Here is a 20,514-nt window from a genome sequence, read left to right on the forward strand (position 1 = left end):
CTGTATAAACTTTGCATGAAAGTTTTATTGTACTTGTCTCTGGCATTGGTCTATCCTTTCAGCAAATGCACGTGGTCTGTCAGTTATGCCTCGACCTCCCTATCTGCCTTCACAACACTTAAGTCATATAATTACAATGGCTTTATAACAACATATTTGCAGTAGAAAAAAACACCAGCAGTTAGTATTGTTTATAGCTGGCCCCTTTAGAATCCAGTAACCATGGCAACGTACGTTAAAGTGGTACTCAACAGGGTGTGGGGTTTAAAACACACCTTACTTCTCCACGCTTTCTCCTTTGCTTTAGGTATTTCTGAAATATTATTTTCAAAATAATTGCAGTTGTTTTCATATTTTTATTAACATACCTCTTGTCACCCAAGTGGAAATTCCAGCTGAATGCATTAGAAGTTATAAATAGTTTAATAATGGTCTAAATTGGTCTTTGTTAGTATGAATTGGTTTATACTGCTCACCAGTAGACCTCTACTGGTATTCTGATGGTTACCATTAGAATACTACCTCCCCTTTAGAAATTCCTGTTGAAATAATGTGGTCTCAACTGGTTTTAAATGGTATGAATTGGAAGCTATTGGTATGGACTACTACTGGGTTTGAGCTAGCAATATAAATAGATGATATTTAATCACTTTTGACCAGCTATTTTCGATTCACATCCGTTATGCATTGGGTCTTCTCGTCAAAATGTTATTTAAGCTTGCTTTTATCGTTATGGTCGGACCAAACTAGAACATACACTGACTTCACCTACAGTCATCACATCCCAATCCAATTAAGCATCTACAGAGTCTTGACGCTAATAGTAGGTGTTCTGGTTAAGTTTAAATAAAATAAATTAAACAAAACCAGAGACCAGCTGCAGTTTACTGGAAGAGGGACCAAGAACCGAGTATTGTTTCTAATAAAGTGTCCACGCACTGTTGGTATAGTCCCAAAGAAGCGCCTACTGCAGCAGAACTGTTAAATTAATGTGGGCATGCTAAAAACACATAATATCATAGTTATGATACAAACCAACTACCGAACTTACTGCAGCATCTAAAAGCATAATTAGTCCAAAAACAACAATATAAGACTGTAGATGCATCCCACTAATCTATGGTAACTGTTAAAAACAAAGTACAAGATTTATTTAAGTAAAATTTTTTATTAAATAACTAAGTCCATTCAGGCAGGATATTTCAAACCATGCATGATTATATAAGATACATAAAAAAGGAACACACAACATTGTTCTGTCACACATTAAATTAATACAGCATTATGTAGTGTCCTGTGTGTTTTGCATAGTAATGAAAAAGTACAGTATACATTTGTTGTAATATTCCATACATCAAACAAAACTTTTCCACAAATAGTTTGTATAGTAAATTTAATTTAAAATATTTTTCTCCAAATATACTCCTTTTTTGAATCCCACACAAACCACACCTTGAAAAAGCACATTTCTACTATATTTAATAACATTTTGCAATAATGCGTATGTATCGCCAGATTCATGAAAACTAACACACACCAAAAACGTTGCATACACTGTGAAGTGTTTAGATACAACCTTTTTTAAAATTTGAAAAAGTTACATAACTTAGCTGGGGCTTTGTACAAGACTAGACATTTAGTTATCAAACAATTCTTTTTTTTTTCACATAACAAAAAAAGCATTCATAAATTTTAGCCCACTGTAAATTCAACATTACTCATTAAAAAAAAAAAAGTTTACCAACATGTAGTATGACTTTAAGACACAATACTATTCATCAGATGCTTTACAATATGATGTGGTTAGACTTTCTGCCCAACTGAAAAAGTACCTCATACTTTTACCTGTGACTATACTTCAGATTTTTGCAATAGGTGTTATCATGCATATTGTGTGTGAAAACAAATTTGATGTAAAACAAAAGTAAAATATAAATATTTTAAAAGCGGATGTCATAAAAGTGACATTACAAGGGGCAACACCTGTTACAATGGGTAGCATATTATGAAAAGACAGCAGGCTTGTCAGCGGTACCTTGAGGCAGATCTGCCTTGTAGACAAAACGGTTTAAACAGTAAATAACATTTTATACAAAAGTATTAAGTGTATTAAATGTAGATTTACAGCCTTGGTATTTAAACCCACTGAATCCCACTGGGTGAAAAACTTGCTAAGTTTGTGTGAGGTGTGTAGGTATATTCAGTCCTGTGAATTCCTTCTTTTTGCCAAGTGTTTGATGAAAGTGAATGACTATTTTCCCTGAAACTCCCTTCTTGTGTGTTGGAGAGATCTTTCTTTTCTCTTTGCATTTGATCATAAGCTGCTGTTAATGAGTTTACTGCTGACTCCAAATCATTTCTTGCAGAGCTACTTTTCATGCACGGTATCTGAAGTCTTGTAGTGGAGTTGTGCACTGCAGTGCTTGGGAAGGAACTGATTGAGCAGATGCATTCCTCAATGTTCTTTGCTGATGAACAGATTTTGTCTGTGCATGTCCTGAGACTGAAACTGTTTCCTTGACCTTAAGAAAAAAAAAATGCGTTTATTGGAAAAAAATGTTATTGACAAGATGAGCGAGTCCCTGCTATAACTGAGTATGAACTGAACATGATTCTCTAGCTGTGCTGTGTGTTGCTCCATTGTAGCAGTGAGCATCAATTTTTTTTTCTTTTTATAGAATAAATAAGAAGGAGTAAAGCTTGAGTAGTCAGGTCATCAGATCCTAGTCAGCAATAACCATGAGATTAAAATGTTAAAATCTTTACCTCTTAAAGCACGGATGACAATAAGCTGGATCTGCCTGATGCTCTCAATAAATTTGATAAATTCAACAGCAATAGTTTTCACTGCCTTCAGATGCTCAGAATGACCACCCTCTTGCCCCTCTAAAGATCCAATGCTTTCCTGTAAAATACAAAGTATAGACAGAAAAATAAAATAATATTTTGGCATACTGTTCTGTAGCAGCAGGAGACTATAAATAATGCAGTTATCAAATACAATGAGGTGAACCTGGGGACTTCAAAGGGTTTTTAAATGAGTGCATTTGCACCTCATTGCCACTGAAGAAAGGTTCATATACTATTAAATTGCACAAAAAAATGTCATTTTTGATTATGTAAATTAGTAGTAATGTAAGGTAAAAAAAAATGACTGAGTATTTGTTTTTAGCTCTGTATAAATGTGACAGCAAGAGCTTGAAACAAGACTTAAACAAGCCCTACTCTTGTTTAACACATTTTATTGTATTTTGGTTAGCTGAGTCAGTCAGAACAAACTTAAGCATGTGCCAAGACAAACGTACTTTATGAATAAGCAACTAAAAATAACCACAGGATTTAAGCGCACCTACATTGTACATTTGTCTAAGAGATAAATATGCTTTATTCTGATTCTGAAATATCAGTGTTTCTGAATAATCTTTTATAAGGAGCCTATAAACTGAAGTGCACAGCTGCCTCTACAATATAGATACTGTGTTGAACAATACAAAGCTCAGAAAAGCCTCCCATTGCTGTTCTGTGGATGCATTCCATGTTCTTATTTTAATTGGGCAGCTTGGACAGTTGCTTTGTTATGGTAAATAAAAGTTAAGTCACGTAAAAGGTTATTCATTGTATTGGATCTGCCAGGGTTCATAAATCACACTATTATAAACAGCACCATTAAATTCCTTAGGCAACCAAATAAACCATATAATCCCAGATTGAAATGTGAATTGTTTAAACACCTACTTTGACTTGCATCAAAAAAATATATAAAGAATCTATGTATTGCAAAACATTCAAATGAATGAACCGATCAGTAAAACTCAGTAATTCTACTAACAATAAAATTGACTTCTTAGACTATTGCTTAAGTATTTCTATGAAAATGTTATTCAATCAAATGTTTTTCAATCTAGTCTAACAACTACAACCAAGAAATATAGGAAAAACAGGTACTGTGTATAAACACAAAATTACAGTTTAGGATTTTTGTACAGCACATACTGAATTTATAATAGACACAATTTTCATGCCTACTGAAACAGAACTGATTTCTTCTTAAAATACATTTCTTTTGGTTGTGACCAATTGCTCACATTTAAAATAAACATGCTGTGCAGTATAAAAACACATCTTTAAAAAACTTAAGTGTTAGTATGCAAACTGTGTTCTTATTACAAACACAGATTCAAGCTGGAAACCCTACATGTGAAATGGTAGAATCCATTATGCACAGTAATGAAAGGACCACCATATTTTATTGCTGACCAGTCTTTTGTTTGACCACAGTGAGGCAAAACAAGAGGCACATTCCCCTTTGTCCCTGGCTCCTAATGTAGAAGTGCTTAATATTAACAGAAGAAAGTTGGTCAGAGCAGATAACGCCAGCATCCTAGCTTAGTAAAAGTGATGACTCTTTTGAGAACCTTTTTAAAAAAAAGGAAAGCACAATGCGATAAAGTTTCAAATATTTACTCTCTTTTTGTTATTTTCAGAACGGCATTTTGCAGCAAATTTTATCAGTGCACTTTTGCCCGAATTAGCTTCAAATGCTATACTGACCTAGGCCTTTAATTCATTTACAAATTAAATGGAGTTGAGTGGTGTCAACTCAAGTCAATTTGTTAATTATTGCCAGTTGCCTGCAGTACCTGGCTGGATTTGAGATTCTAATGTTGACAACCCATGCAAGGTAAGTGCAATTGACCCACTGTTAAATACTTTATGAGCGCCTATCATCATGTAAATTATACTTCGAAACATTAAATCAGCATCTAGCAGTCTATAATATCTTCTTCTTACCTGTTTACAGTGCATGATATAGCTCTGGATGGATGTTGCTAAAACTGAAATGTTCTTCTTCAACTCCTGCAAAAGCTGAATATTTACAAGTACAATTATTAGATCAGTGGGGGATCTGTACAATCAACAAGACTATGTTTTAATAAATCATTCTGAAAATTTGACACTACCTTTGTTACCCATGATGACTAAATATCTAAATATTTAAATTACTTTGTCTTTGTAAATTGTTAGCATCATGACAATTATATAAAAAGTACAAGATTACAACATAACTTGAACAATCTTTTATGTAGATTATACTATCCAGAAAACAAAATATCTAAAATTATGTTTCTCTTGTTCTGCAAATGTCATCTTCAAGTTGGAATTCAATCTCAACTTTTTAGTTTGTACACAAGTTGTTAAAACATCAAAGTTTGCTCAAATCCAGTAGCTGTTCTTTTTTTGTTAAATACCTCAGTGTCTCTCATGTTTTTGCCAGGAGGGAAAGGTCAGTGTCGCCAAGCAACACAGAAAATGTTCGAAGGTCAGCCCCACTACCTGCTGCTAACATGAAGATGGAAATGGCAGTTCCTCCTTCCACACAAGCAGCTGGTAGCAGAGCACAAACCACTTTCATCTTGTGTATCTTTAATTAAACTCGTAAAGATTGGCCTTAAAGAGGGATATGGTTTCCACCAAAATAGTTTCATTACAGGTAAACAGGCAACACATACAGCATTGCTTTTCAAGGTAAAAACTACGTTTTTCATATACATTAGGAATAATTAAAATCAATTAATAATTAATAGCAGAACCAAACCAAAATGGTTTAATGGCTGATAACACTGTGTAACAAATTTTTTATTTTTTTTTGTTCCTGGGTGAACAACTGAGTAGTTTTTCGAGATTTATGATTATACTGTCCTGGTCACAAAAGAAAAGTTTGTGGGGAATAATAGCCATTTTCTATACTTTTGAGGCATAAGCAATTAGGAAATAACACTTACTACCCAGGAACAAAAATTGTGTTACACAGTGTAATTTGTGGCTGATCCTACTGCTTTAATGCTTAGAAAATATGAACTGATTTCCGTACCTCAGATTGAGGGAATATGGCTTGAACGTCTCTTTGCAGCTCCTTTACCTGGTGCAGCCCATCATCTAGAAGACTAGTCAGTCCTTTGCATGTTCCTTCATAAAGTGGAACAGCAAAGCAGTTCTGGAATGACAGATTAAGAAGTATTAAAACTACTGCTGTAAAAATATACATAAAGACTTTGCATTAAAAACGTCATTTTTACCTTGTAAGTTCTTGCACCTTCGCTTCTGCGTTCTGCACTGTGGAGTTCTGTTCCAGTTACAAGTGCAAGTTGACCAATTAATTGAACTGTTCTTTTTATAGACTGGCTGCTGTTGTTTAGAGCTTCTGTTACCATTGAAGAAATATCTGAATCGCATCCCTAAAAAACACAATGGTAACAAGTTCTGAAACCAATTAGGTTCAATCACGCATGAAGAGAGAGAGAATATGGATTTTGAATAAATAATAATTTACTGAAAAAGCTTACACTTTTTCACTAAATTATTATCTTACGTTTGTGTGTGTACTATGGTACTAATTATACATAAACAGATAATGTTTAGTGTAGAAAGAGCAATTTTACATTTTCAAGACATATTTATTTTAATGCCTAGCCATTGACTAATCAATCAGTGCGTATACATAAGCATAAGAATTCAGATATTTTTCGGAAAACTAAGTTTTCCGAAAACTAACTCTGATATCAAAAGTTATGTAAACACAGTTTTTGGAAAATGTATCGGAATATCCCGAAAGTCAGTTTTCGGAAAACAGCACCTATAAATTTCCAAATAAATTCCAAAAACTAACAAAATGTAAGCAAACTTTGACCCTTTTTTCCTGCAAGTGGTTTTAGAAAATAGAGAAAATAATAATAATAATCTGTAGTCAGTCTGCATGCATCCATTTGTCTAGTTAGGGATAAAGTAATACTTTTGTTAAAGTCCGTATGTATTTGTTAATAGCCCATACTGAAGCAGCAAATGTTTTCCAGCTTTAAAATGACATGAGAATTTAAAATAATGTCTGTTGGAAAGGCTGATTTCACATTTTGGGAAATCTGAATAGAGGTATAGGATAGTAATCTTTGAATTTAAGACCTGACACTTCGATAAAGCACTTGGGCTTTTGGATTGGTCTCAGTTCTATCACAGAAATGCCCGGTCTTCAAATCATACTTAGGCTACTACAGTACTTTGCATGCGAAAATATCCTGCGTTTTCCGAAAACTTCAATCCACGTATACAGTTGAATTCTAATTAGATTTTCTATCGCTAATCATGTAAACACAGAAAAGTGACGTTTTAAGAAAATCAATTTTCTGATTCAGTTTTCCAAAAACATTAGTTTTCGGAAAACGCTTTGTCATGTAAACACATTGATTGATTCCATTCCTCTTAGAAAATGACACCTGTCATTTGGTAACTGGCAACTTGCACAATATAGCAATGCAATAGAATCCTCCTAGAAAAAAAAGAACCCACCTGAATGAGTAACTGCAAATATCCACCCACTTTCTTTATTTCCCGTTGTAGACCTTCAGCAACAGTCAATGTAGAATCTGAACATGGTTTGACATCAGAATTCCACTGCATTGTAAAAAAGGTCACTCTTTCAAAGGCCGATGTCACCCTTATCAGCTGGGATTGAGTTTCACGATTACAAGCAAACACTAACAAAGCAAAAAAAAAAAAAAAAAAAGAGATACATTTATTTGTGGGATTTTGTCCATGGACATTTTAAAAATACCTCGAGCTAGTATTACCCTCAGTGCCTTCTATTTTAATAACTTATTTTCAAGATACAAATTCAGCAAAACAAGCCAGAAAAACTAATCTACAATAGGGTTTGCTTACAATTTTCTTGGCTTTCATCATCTAGATGTTCATAAAGGTCAGAGATGGCAGTAACTCCTGTGTGAATGGTAAGTATATCAGATATTAATCTGTCTGGCAGGGTCTCCTCATTCCCACCACATTTTCGGAGTTTTTCCACTGCAGAGCCAATCAGTTCTTTGCATATGCGAGGTAATGTTGATTCAGAGATGCTGGAATGTGCACTGTGGGTGTGATTAATTAAACCTAGAGGGAAAACATAACACATGTTTAAGAAATAATGTTTTCTGTTCATGAGTGCTGTGTAATGTAAAACTCTGAACAGCTATTGAGATTGGATTATTAGATTTTACAAAAAGCGTGCACTTGTAGGTTTGTCTAATTGACTTCTAAGTTTTACCTAAGATGAAAAAATGCTTTGTAAAATGTAACATGACAAAAGAAAACAAAACACATACAGTATTGTTGTTTCAAATATAAGGACAAATCATGATACACACTTTTAATACTTGGGTTCCACCTTATCCTAGTGCCGTATTTCTACCTCACAGGGATCCTAGGTCCCAGTCCGAGAGGTAGTGTATAAATATATTTAAAAAAAACTATTTTTATCCTGTTCTCATGTATACTCAATAACATGTCCTCATTCTTCAGCTAATTCAGGACTGAATGGGTTAAAGGTAAGTCCAATGTAATGCTACCTTTTCCACTTGAATAACTGCACACAAATCTGAGCTTGAGATGCTACTTAATGATTAGCCCACACAATTTAATACAGTTAACATTCTTGCTGCCATAAGACTTTAGAAAATGGTAGAATTTACACTCTGGCTAATGGGATCTGTAAATCTGGAGTTAATAGACAGAATAAAAGGGTCTTAAAATTTCTCACTCTTGTAACAGAGGAAGCATTGTAGTTGTTTAGCTAACTAGCGTCACTGACTTGGGCAGACTGATAAATGATGATTCTACTACCATTCCTATGGCAACCAGTAGAAATTCTGGAAAGCTGTGGCTTGTTTTATGAGTAAAAGTTGTGTTTGTCCATCTTTTCAAAAGCTTGCCTTTAGATGACAATACAGTACAAAGACCACAACAATGTTCACAGCAATTTAATATTACCTGAATTTTGGGAGTTGAGAAGACTCTGAATTGGATGAACTCTTATTTCATAGAGTCGTCCTGAGATTCTCCTGCCTTTTAAAAGACTCCTGCTTCTAGTAAAAAATGTTTAAAAAAAGGCATTATTGACTTTAAAAGATACGTGCAAGCCACATAGTGTAGAATAATAATCAAATAATAGTGTTAACATCATACAGCCCAAAATGACATTATATTGCTCATGGAAGCTTGAAAGTACCCTGTGATCATCGATATTTACTCAGGAGAGTTTTCATTCCTCACATATTAATATAATATTGTAAAAGTATGCTTGTATTGTAAAAGTAGGCAATTTATATATATATATATATATATATATATATATATATATATATATATATATATATATATATATATATATATATATATACACACACACACACACACACACACACACACACACACACACTTTAAGGATTGGAGTTCTCCTGTAATTACCGCTACGGTTTTATTCGTCAAAGGCAGAGAGAGGTAAAACCCATCTCAAAAAAGTAGCTTAGCAATGCAAATGAACTATTTAAAAAAAAAAAAGAAAAAGAAAAAGAAAAATGTTATTTCTTGACGACAGAAAAGCACATTGTGCGAACAGCATCAATATACGCTCGGCTTCTGTCCAAGAGTGGCTCAGGCAGCTTTTGTTGGAGCAAGCAGTCTTGGTGATGTTTAATTTGGCTCAAAACCAACCAGGAACATATTACTTTTAGGGACTGCATAAGGCTACTAATAATGTTTTTGCATTGCTTAGCGTTTTTTACCTTCTTCTTGAAAAAGAGGATGATGTGGACGAAGCCGATATGTCTGGTTCCCACTCGTCATTGGGATCATAAAACACATCATCATCTCTTGAACCAGCATTTCCCTGGGAGAAAATGGTTTTAGTCAGTGAATTATAACACTATCCTAAGGTTTCTCAGACCCTGATTAACATTAATCTTGGAATACCAAATATTACCTTAGATAAGTTTGTCTTAATTGGTGTTAATGGGGGTTTTGAAAGCAGTCATATATTATAAAAAGGTATTTAACAGTAGAGCACAATATGAAACACCAAGTTTACATTTAAATGTATCTTTCAATAAATGTACACAGACTACCAAAACATACATTCATTTGTTTTTTGTCAACTTGCCATACAACTAATATAAAAAAAATAATTTAGTTTTATATTTTTTTCTTCTCAAATAATTTTATACTGTGTTTGAAACAGCTAATCTGCTGTCTGCAACACGTATTGCAGTGAATCTTCTGTTCAATAAGTATCTGCCTGCAGCTAGATAACGTAAGCCGTCCTAAACTATATCTTTCTTCTCAAGCTGTCTACCTCCAATTTTGCACCTCTCCTATCTCTCAGTCACATGTTGGAGAGCTAAGGGTTTTCTACAGTGTGCAAACAAACATAATTTAAAGCAGTGGTGCTTATCATGGGCTTGCAGTCATGGTGCTCAATATGTAATTAATCCAGAAGTTTAATGAGATTGTTCCCCTATTCCTTAAAAAAAAAAAAAAGCACTGTACAGTTCTTTAATGTAGAGTACATTTTCAACTTAGAATCTTACAATAATATATATTCAAGTTCGAACAAGACACTCTTCAGAAAATAAGAACAATAAAAGAACATAGTAATGTAATGTGTTTAAACAGAATGTTAATGTGTTGAACAAGGAAACCCCTAGAGACAAAAGGCAGTTACTGTTTGTTTAGTCTCATTTACCCAATGGCGTCAGATGTGGACACAGAGATGTGTTGATGGTATTGTTAAAGAAAATGTAAAAAGCTACAAAGAGTATAAATGTGGACAGAATTTAGCGTAAGGAAACAATTTCAACTAAATTCTAGCGATCCAAGCTTAAATCATATTTGTGTCAATATCTGTAAATGCAGAACGTGACATAAATCATACAGACAACATAATAACTTCATGTTAACTTTCTGTAGTTTATGCGCTTGACACAGGGCGTTTGAACTCTTGCTTACAAATGTCTTCATAGACAACCTAATTTTCCAGCCAGCTTACCTGATCAAGTTCCCTCATTGCTGCTAGGTTGTTCTCAAATTTCTCTAGGCTCCAAACTGTTGTGATTCCCAGTTTGGTGTTCTGAACTTGCACTTGGAGCAGTTCTTTATCATCTGCGCTTTCTTTATCAGATGGTTCATGTCTGTTAAATTAACACAGGCACAGCATGCTGTTAATCTAATGCATGTTTATATTTAATAATTAAAACATCGATTTTTGGGAAAGCATGGAGACTGTATCAACACTGGAGCACATCTTACAATTATTAAGGGCGGTTTTATTTGTTTGTTCTCAAGGACCCCTCTGTGACCTGAATGAAATGGTGCGTCTATTTAGGGCCATCCTGCCGACAGTAAATAAATACAACAAGATAGCTCTTGCCTGCTGAAAACTGTTTGTTTTCTCAGTTTGCTGCCAATAGCATTTGCTTCCTGGATCATCACAGACAGCTTCATGGAGTCCCACTGTGGTTGAGCTGAAACAGACAACACTTATGAGCCTGGAATTAAAATTATCAATTGAGTGTCCGAGTGTGTATGTATGTGTGTGGAAAAATAATTTCAAGATAAGCTGTATTCTGAATATGTATTTAGAATCTCGTACCAAATATTCTAACTTTCTTATTCTAAATTCTGCAGCATGCACATGTGTTAAAGGAGACGTTGTCTTAAATACTGATTTTGTTTAAATAACCAAAATCACATACAAATAGTTGATGAGTCATAGCTTTCTGTTATGTTTTCCATAACTTAAATGTGAATCCCTTTAGAAAGGCAGTATATAAAAGTAATCAAAAGAAACTATTTCAAAATGTCCATTGCTGAGAACAGTTACTTCACAAATAACCTCTTTCTTTCATAATATTTGATTGTTAAACATTTAAAAACCATATAACATACTGTTTTGTGGAACACTTCCTTTTTCCTTTTGTAAACGTTTTTGCTGTATCCTTTCTAAATCTTCAGTTATTTTCTTTTTTTCTGCTTCTAAAGCTTCAATAATTTTTGCATGACGGGTGTCATGATCTGAGAGTGCCTGGAAATAAAGCATAGAGGAATGACATTAGCAGACATTACCGTAGAATGTTTTCTTTCTCAGTACAGTTAAGTCAAAATTCAGATAAATACCTGTCGGGTAGCTAGAGCTTCCATTTCCAGTCGTTTTTTATTCACCTGCACCTTCAATTCAAGTTGTGTTTTCACACTCTGAAGCTCCTCGATTTTGCTGACAGCTTTCTTGTTATTAAGTTCCTCGAGTTTCTTCTTCTGGGCTTCTTCCCCCTGGAGAAATACCAGACCACTTGTTTAAATGGTAACAATGCTCAATTATTATTTTATTTTTTTAAAACTATTTTTATTTATTTATTTTAATTATATGCATGCAAATCATTATGTCCCAAGGATACTGGTGTTTTCAGATATATTAGCTTTTTATATATTTAAGATTAGATTATTTTGAGGGCCACACATAGCAATTAAAAACATACCAATTCCTTTTCTAAAGCTTTAATTTTATTTTCGTATAATGTTTTCTGGTCAGAAAGCTCCTTCTGCGCCATCTCCTTGGCAACTTGTATTCCCTGAATCATTTCTTCTTTGGCTTTCATACGAGCTTCCTCAATCTCTTCTTCGAGCCTAAAGAGCAACACAAACAATACACACCTCTCAGTACTGGTTTGGAGTCTTTAGCATATTCCTATACAGAGCAGATCACATGAAACAACACCAGTATGGAAATAAAAAACAGCCAAGGACTAAGAAAGTTTACTCATTCTGGCTAACAAACTTGATAAATAAAAACAGTTAATGAGATAAAAGCCCACAGTCTTCACATTTACTTACTGTGCTCTTTGAGCTGCTAATAATTCATTTTTTGCAAACTCAAAGTCCTTGGGTACATCCCCTGGGCCAGTCCAACAGGAAACTCTTTTTCCACTCTGCACTTCAACTGGGTGGTTGAATCGAAAATAATGGTCCCCTCCAAGAATAATTCTGTCCCCCTACAAAACACACCGGGTCAAAGGGAAAGTACGATGGATTAACCAACAGAAAAATCTAGCAAGTCAACAGTTAACTGTTGTTATCTGTGCTCTTCACTTGATAAAAACAAATTGAACTGCACACAACTTACATGGTGTAGGACTGTTGAATCAGAGACAAGGATTCCGTTTACATATGTCTTTGCATCTTTAACTGGAGTGATGCTTACTGTACCAGCTATGTTTGAAATGACACTGAAAAGACAACAGAGAATGAAATTGTGTGTTTTTTGTTTACTCTGAATAAAACCACAGAATAAAAATTAATTTTACTTTCGTTATAGTTACCTAATTATAGACTTTTTATAAATGCGCACAAAAAATTGCACCTGACTTACCAGTGATCGTCAGCAATAAGGGCTCCAGAAAGATTTATATCATGAGCTGAATTTGACTTATATCTTCCGACTTTGGTCTGCCCTTCTTTGATCATATACAACAGCATTTCTGAAAGCTGTGGATCCTCATTGAGATTGACAAGGTTTGGCAAACGGTTATCCACTTTAAATGTAATGCCAGCTTTCTGTTTAAAGAAAATAAAAACATTAGATAAATAAACAAATTTAGGGGGGAAAAAAAAAATCACATCATTGTTTTGCCTTTATTTTGCTAACGTTGTTGTAATGTAATTTCTAATCCCAGGCTATTTTTGCACATAGTACAGATACTTTAAATAAATGAACTGCATATGCCTGAAAAAAAACACATTTAAAGAATCAATCCCAGCTGCCCTATACAGTATTACAAAGAAACAAAGGGGCACCTGTAACTCTTTGGTCTCTTCTTGCTTTCGTTTTTCAGCTTGCTCAAGCTTCTCTTTCCAAGTTCTAAAAAGAGCAGAGTAATAATACAAATAAAATTATTTATACTGTACTGCTAGCAAGAGATCAGCCTTTAGGGCAATATCACATCTAACCAGAATCTAACAAGGTCAATAAAGCAGTGCTATTTCAGTAGGTTCATTTAAAATGTGTCTGTGGCAAAGTGCCTGCCCCTGTGTGTATTTTCATGTTGTATGCTGTGTGTTAATGTTGGTGTATAGTCATTGGTACAGTTTGTATTTATGCAGGAGGATTGCACAGCACTTCACGTGCAAGTAAAAAGTAATAATACGTGAGCATGGGGAATTGCACTTTATTAATTCACGTGCAGTTGTACCGCAACTCCAATTGAATGATTGATTAGCAATCGAGTCTCGGTACATCTGCATAAAAGCAGCATGTTTTCACTCACTCGGGGTTATGTGTTCGGTGAGTGGAGAACGGGATTGGAGACAGAGGCTCTCCATCCCATTAATTACAGAAGTATTTTCTTTTTCTTATGTTTTCAGTTGTCCTGGGATTTTTTTTCCCCAATCTTTCTTCCCCCCATTTCCCGCATCACTCCAGCATTTTAATTGATTTCAGGCCTGTGTTAATGTGTAAACAAATTATTCTAAAAAAAAAAAAAAGAAATAAAAGAATACCTGTGAGCCTCAGCCATTTCCCTCTCCTGCTGAGTTAACTGCATTTTAAGACTCACTATTTCTTGTCTGAACAGTTTATATTTCTCTGGTTCAATGCCCTGGATGCTCATCTGCGCCGATTTCAACTTTTCAACTTCAGCTTTCAGCTCTAAATAAATATAAAAAAGTAGAACAACTAAAATATTTCACTGAGAAAAATACAGTCAGTGTTTATTAAGTATTTGTTTATTGAAATAGGACAAATTGAAAGTGAACTGTAATATGTATAAACATTTTAGGCTGTTTTCACAGCATAATATGAACTTGCCAAAAAAGCGTTATTTTTTTTTCCTTTAAGGCAGCAAGTATTTCCAGAATAAAATTCTTATACCATGACAAATGTAGTTGCCTCCCAAAACCATGTGCATACAGTACTTGGAAAACAACATTACTGTTATGAATAGACACTACCCTCTTTTAATAATCTTAATCTTGCTTTAGTTCCGTAGCTTATAATTAAATTACGTAATCTGTATAACTAAATGTTGTTACATCTCTAGTGACAATATTTGCAAATAGTTATTATGTCCTGTTATTTTCCCAGGTAGTACAAATCCGGCAGTTGTGATAAGTTAGTAAACAGTGACCCACCTCTGATTAATTTAGCGTTGGTATCCTCGTTAACCTTGGCGATATTGATTATCATGCGGGCTTGTTTGGCATATCGAAGTGTGCTGAGGGACTCCTCCACATAACTGGCTGCAGGACTAATAGTGGCGATCATGGCAGTTTTTGAGTTCCCACCAAGGCTCTCTTTCAACAACCTGGTCATTGAAAACATGTGAAACACAGATTGTCTCCGGGAAAATCAGGATGATTTAAAAAGATATCTTACCCCCACGAAGCATTGAGGACATTTAATTAAACCTGATTATGGTAGCATACTACATAAGATTTTTAAAGACAATGTGAAATTATACATTACTAAAATGCCTAGTTGCAGTACTGTATATCAATAATGATTTTTATAATGCTTTCAAATGTCGAAAGCTGCCTCAGTATTGTATTTTTTATAACATTATTTCAGTATATGAACAACAAAAAGTAATGTGCCTTTCATGGATGTTAGCTAGGCAATGTCTCTTACCATGTTAACACAGATTCTCTGTAAGGAATGAAGATCTTCTTCTTGTTCTGCGAGGTGTGTTCAGAAAGTGCAGAAATAACCTTTCCCAAGGTTAACAAGGACTTGTTGATGCTTACACCTTCCTATAGAGATGAACAAATCACATTAATTGCAGAGAAATCACCTGGTAGATTACAGATGCATAACACATATTGGTATGATTTTTTTTAAGGGAAAGGCGCTTAATACTAAATTATTAATACAGTAAAGTGATGTTTGGAATTGTTTGAGAAGTGTTCCATTATTAAAAGTTCTGGGGCTGGTAGCATAATTTTTTATTTTTTTTAGGTTATTGACTTCAATGTGTTAATCAGCATTGTGCAACAACCTTAAACTTAAAAGTGGAAAACTAAGGGGATATTTAAATGAAGCAGTTGTATGCAACTGGCCACTTAAATACATAACAGGTACATACAGTTCAAATGTATGTGAAATCATGTTCAGTTCCTTGTATTGGATTACCTTGAGCCGGTCTCCGCTGGTCTGTGCTGTGGAGCAGCGCTCGCTCCCTGCCAGGTCCACTAGGTTTATCCTGCTGGTGATCGTGTGATCATGCTCCTCCTCGTCTACAAACTCAGTCTATGAGAAAGCATGCACACTTAAAACCAGGAAACAGACTAAACCAAGAGTTGCACGGATAAAGGCACCATCACATCAATTATGAAAAATCAATCTCTTGAGATATATTTTTTGAAAACAGTTATTACTAACCAGTTCTTTAGCCATTCATAAGCAGGTTTGCCATTTAGGGTACTTTAATAAATAACACAATGGTACTGTCGTAAATAATAATGTATCCTAAACTACATAGAAACTAAGTATATGACTTCAGCCTCCTGCAGCCTCCTGCAGCCTCAGTTGTTAGACAAAACCTGGAAATTCTACAACTCTGTGACGCCATCTAGGGCAAACATAAGTTAGAGGCCTATTTGAACACATCCAAAAATCTTTAACTTATTTAAAAACGCATTTCATTAATGAAAGGTCACCTTGGTTTGAGTCATGACTAGAGTGAAGACAGAGTGAGACCTCGAGCTCTTATCATTCATTCCTGTGGCAGCAGTGGCTCGCTGTTTATTACCCAGCTCAAGCCAGCTCTGGGGGAAAGAGAGAAGTAGAATGTGAGAGCTGTAACTTGTCAGCAAACCTGCTACGATTAAAAAAAAAAAAAAAAAAAAAAAGAATAAACTCTTGCTCAGCATATTTATAGCACTCACCTGAATATCAGCAAATGAGCCAACTACATTCCTGGAAGAAGCAAAAATGTAAACACGTGAATGTTGACAACGAAACGCTTTAAATGTAGTTTTTGGTGTCTGTATTTATGTTATGGTTTTGTAAAAATGCCAGGGTAGATAATGGACCTGTCGAAAGACCCAAGCGCATATCTACACAGGCAGGTACATCGGACATAATTCACATCACATGATCAAATTTGTGACTGGAAGCGATCAAGGTGTGAAAAAAAAAAATGCTTTTAATGAAGAACAGTTTTTGTAAGGTCTAGAAAAATTAATAAATACAATATCTGTAGTGTAAACTTACATTGACAGGTCTGCTACATAGGGTCCAAAGACTGGGTGTTCTCTTACTCTAAGCTGTGAAAAGAGAAATCAGTTATATCAGCTCAAAATATATTTTATAAAGAAACATGCTGTACTGTATGTCTTATTTTATTTGTACATAAAAATACTGGACTGTCTGAATTAAAACCATAGTTTAAAATATATATTTGCATATAGATAACACTGTATGAAATAAAGACACCACTAGATAAAGAGTATACTATACATTGTCCCAAAATTGAAAACAACATTACAGTCAGACATGCAGAAAAGCCATAGTGTTTTATTTCTGAGTACTTACTGGTTGCTTATTTTGACCATTTTCATCCTTCACTACCAATAAGTCATGAATTTTCTCATTGTAAACTTCAAAATAGCTCATTTCAAGACGATATGAAACCTTAACATAAAAACAGCATAGGTCAATTTTAAGTTTGGAACCAATTTATGCAAAAATGTTGTCTAATGTGGCTAATGTGACTTTGACTAACTTGGCTTATAGTGGATGGCACTGTTGAAGAAACACCAATCATAAAATGCTATCAGTGTAACAGAGGTATATCTCTCCTTCACATTTATTTTATTGGCTCAGAAGCACACATTCCTATGGAGAGATGGCCAGCAGTACTAATAACAAAAATACCTCTCTCAGGGAAATACTTGAAATTTTCAACATTTTAAGTATTTGTCCACAGGGAAAGCAAAACGTATTAGACATAAATCTATCCAGAGTGGACAGTGTGGTCAATTATTTTGAATTCTAAAATGAATTAATTTATTATTAAAAATAATTTATTTAAGATGGAAGACATCTTATTACCTCTTGGTTTTCTGACTTTTTCACTCTGGAGAATAGATCTTCGCAGAATCTCGGTATAACCCCTGTGTCCTCACTGAAACCCATCATTCTAATAGGGAATTTAAAAAAAATCAAAGACATACAAACCAATAACACTATAAAAAACACTGCATTATTTTACATTACTAAATATGTGGGGAATGACACAAATGACAAGTCAGGCATAGCACAAGGATGGTGATTGCATACAGAACTTGATCCTTAGTAGAGTATGAACACTTACGTGTATGACTTCCCAGATCCAGTCTGACCATACGCAAAGAGACAGGTGTTGTACCCCTCAAATGCTCTTTCCAGCAGAGGTAATGCCAGCTTTTCATAAACTGTCTTTTGACTAGCAAAACTTGGATGCGTTTTATCAAAAGACCAAAAGGAAAAGTCATATACAAAGGAATGGGACTGTTTGGACTCCGGATGTTGGACTATTGTTTCCTGCCTTTCCATGAAGACTACTTGATGGGCCTTTTCTGTCTTCTCCCTAGATAAAGTGTAATATCAGACATATCAGTACGAGCTTTTTGCCACTCATAGAACCCAAATAACCAGAGGTGAAAATGTCATTGAACATTGCTGGTCAAAAAACACGATTGTTTTCAAATATGTTTTCAAAATGTTCGAGGGGCCATTGTCAAACACCTATTAGTAAGAATATGGTTAGATTTAGGTGAATTGAAGGTATAAGATTATAAAGAAAAATAGAAATAGACTAACTTGACTTGGAAATCACCTTTCAACCGCCACTCAAACTCTACTGTAAAAGAGATTTGATTATTTGGCGGTATAAACATTGATAATTCGATATTTAGCAGATAACACGGCCTATACAACATTTACCAGTAAAATCCTTTAAATAGGTACAGACCTATTTGTATGCTTACCGGTTATTGAATGGTCTCACCCTTACTGCCACTGTCACTGCACTGTTTTCCATCTTTAAAGCATCCTGGCCCAGCACTGTGCTCTGTATGGTCATCTCCTCCTTTGATGAAATTCCTTTACCAGGTGTTCCATACCCTGATTTTGCACCGATAGGTGCTGAATTAGCAGAACTGACCGTCTTTCTTGGCTTTGTCACCTGCAGGTTGGATAACAAGCTTCTTCCCGGAGTTCCAAGGAGGAATTTTGTGCGATCCGGAAGAGTGGAGCATTTTGCTGTGGGTTTGACACTTTCCCCATTAGCCTGTAGAGGCGTTCTTTGCCTTTCCAAACTACCATACTTTGTGTTTGCCGGTTTTATAGATTCTCTCGCAATATCTTTTGAATTCACTTTTGCAACTGGTGTTCTTTTGGTAGGTGTTGAAGTTAATTTGTTTAAACCTTCTGCTTTGGGTACAACACTTGGGTTCAAAGCAAGTTCAGCACTTACTTTCTGGAAAGACTTTATAGGTTTTTCACCAACTTTTCCAGCCGATTGTCCAGGTGTCGATGGGGCCGGTTTAGTTCTTGGTGTGAAACTCCCTGACCGTTGAACTGATGTAACTTGAAGTGTTTTGCTACCAGCATCTGGTACAAACAATACGTCATTATTTACGTGCCGTTGTGAGCCTAAGCTGGTAATTTCACCTTGTTTCTCAGTTATTATCTTGTCTTTTTCTGGGCTGCTTTTATCTACAGAACCTGTTCTTGTCCGACGCTGCAATGTAAGCCTTTTTTCTGGAACCTCAACTTTATTTTCATCATTCTCATCAGGCTCTTTGTCATTCTGCTCACCTTTACAGTCTGGTTTTCTCCTCTGAAGGGTCAGCCTACCTTCAGATCTGGGTGTACCAGGTGTCCCGCCAAACCTTTTACCAGCAGATACTACATATGTCTTATTAATTTCTTTGCTTTTGTCCAGGGACAACCCAATACTCTTGCTGTTCTCCCACTGCTCATGTGCTTTAGGCTTGTTATTGCTTTTAGAAAAGTCACTCAATTCACTGTTTTTAGGTTGGAGGCGCCCAAAAACAGCAGTGTGATTTCTTGTGGGAGTGGTGTAAATAGGCATATTGGCAAAATATTAGGTTACACAGTTAATTCCAAATTTTGCATAAAATATAAATTTGTAAATCGTTTCACGCCCTTGAGCAACCATATATTTCTTCAGTTTTCGTTCACGGTTACCTGCGAATCAAGTTAAATGTGATGTTAAAACAAAGCATGACAAATATACATAACTGTAATCCATATTGTAAACGTTTATTGAGATGCATATAATTCACCACATATAACTTGAATACTACAGGACACATGTAATCGTCAATAAATGAGTAATTGTTGTAGCATTGAAAAACTACCCCCCCCCCAAAAAAATTTATATATATATATATATATATATATATATATATATATATATATATATATATATATATATATATATAAAATTACAATTGCAGCACAACTAAAACCGCTAAGCAACGATCGCAATGCTAGTTTGTTTTCTGTCGCAGAACTGTGTAATAATGTGACACCTACCGGCGGTACATCGTAATGATTTGACGTGTTCTGAACAATACTAATGAACGCATGACACTTTGAACACAGATACATACACTACAGTTTAACCTCTATATTTA

General features: G+C 34.9%; 1 protein-coding gene across 1 annotated transcript; it reads right to left on the reverse strand.

Moving 5' to 3' along the window:
• Positions 1 to 1,188: 1,188 nt before the first annotated feature.
• Positions 1,189 to 20,234, reverse strand: LOC121330522 (kinesin-like protein KIF14). The gene is made up of 29 exons (XM_041277099.1): positions 18,838 to 20,234; positions 18,183 to 18,437; positions 17,921 to 18,008; positions 17,402 to 17,500; positions 17,081 to 17,133; positions 16,753 to 16,783; positions 16,525 to 16,632; positions 15,998 to 16,114; positions 15,497 to 15,618; positions 15,001 to 15,173; positions 14,371 to 14,518; positions 13,669 to 13,732; positions 13,244 to 13,428; positions 12,998 to 13,100; positions 12,709 to 12,866; positions 12,354 to 12,501; positions 11,995 to 12,147; positions 11,767 to 11,902; positions 11,249 to 11,342; positions 10,868 to 11,009; positions 9,609 to 9,712; positions 8,815 to 8,909; positions 7,714 to 7,938; positions 7,342 to 7,529; positions 6,078 to 6,236; positions 5,873 to 5,995; positions 4,792 to 4,866; positions 2,767 to 2,905; positions 1,189 to 2,522 (listed from the first exon to the last, which is right to left on the reverse strand). Exons 1-29 carry the CDS (start codon positions 19,944 to 19,946, stop codon positions 2,137 to 2,139), a joined length of 4,980 nt encoding a protein of 1,659 aa, XP_041133033.1. The 5' UTR covers positions 19,947 to 20,234; the 3' UTR covers positions 1,189 to 2,136.
• Between the last annotated feature and the right edge of the window lie 280 nt (positions 20,235 to 20,514).

The sequence above is a fragment of the Polyodon spathula genome, chromosome 18 (genome assembly GCF_017654505.1).
Source record: "Polyodon spathula isolate WHYD16114869_AA chromosome 18, ASM1765450v1, whole genome shotgun sequence".
Classification (NCBI taxonomy): Eukaryota; Metazoa; Chordata; class Actinopteri; order Acipenseriformes; family Polyodontidae; genus Polyodon; species Polyodon spathula.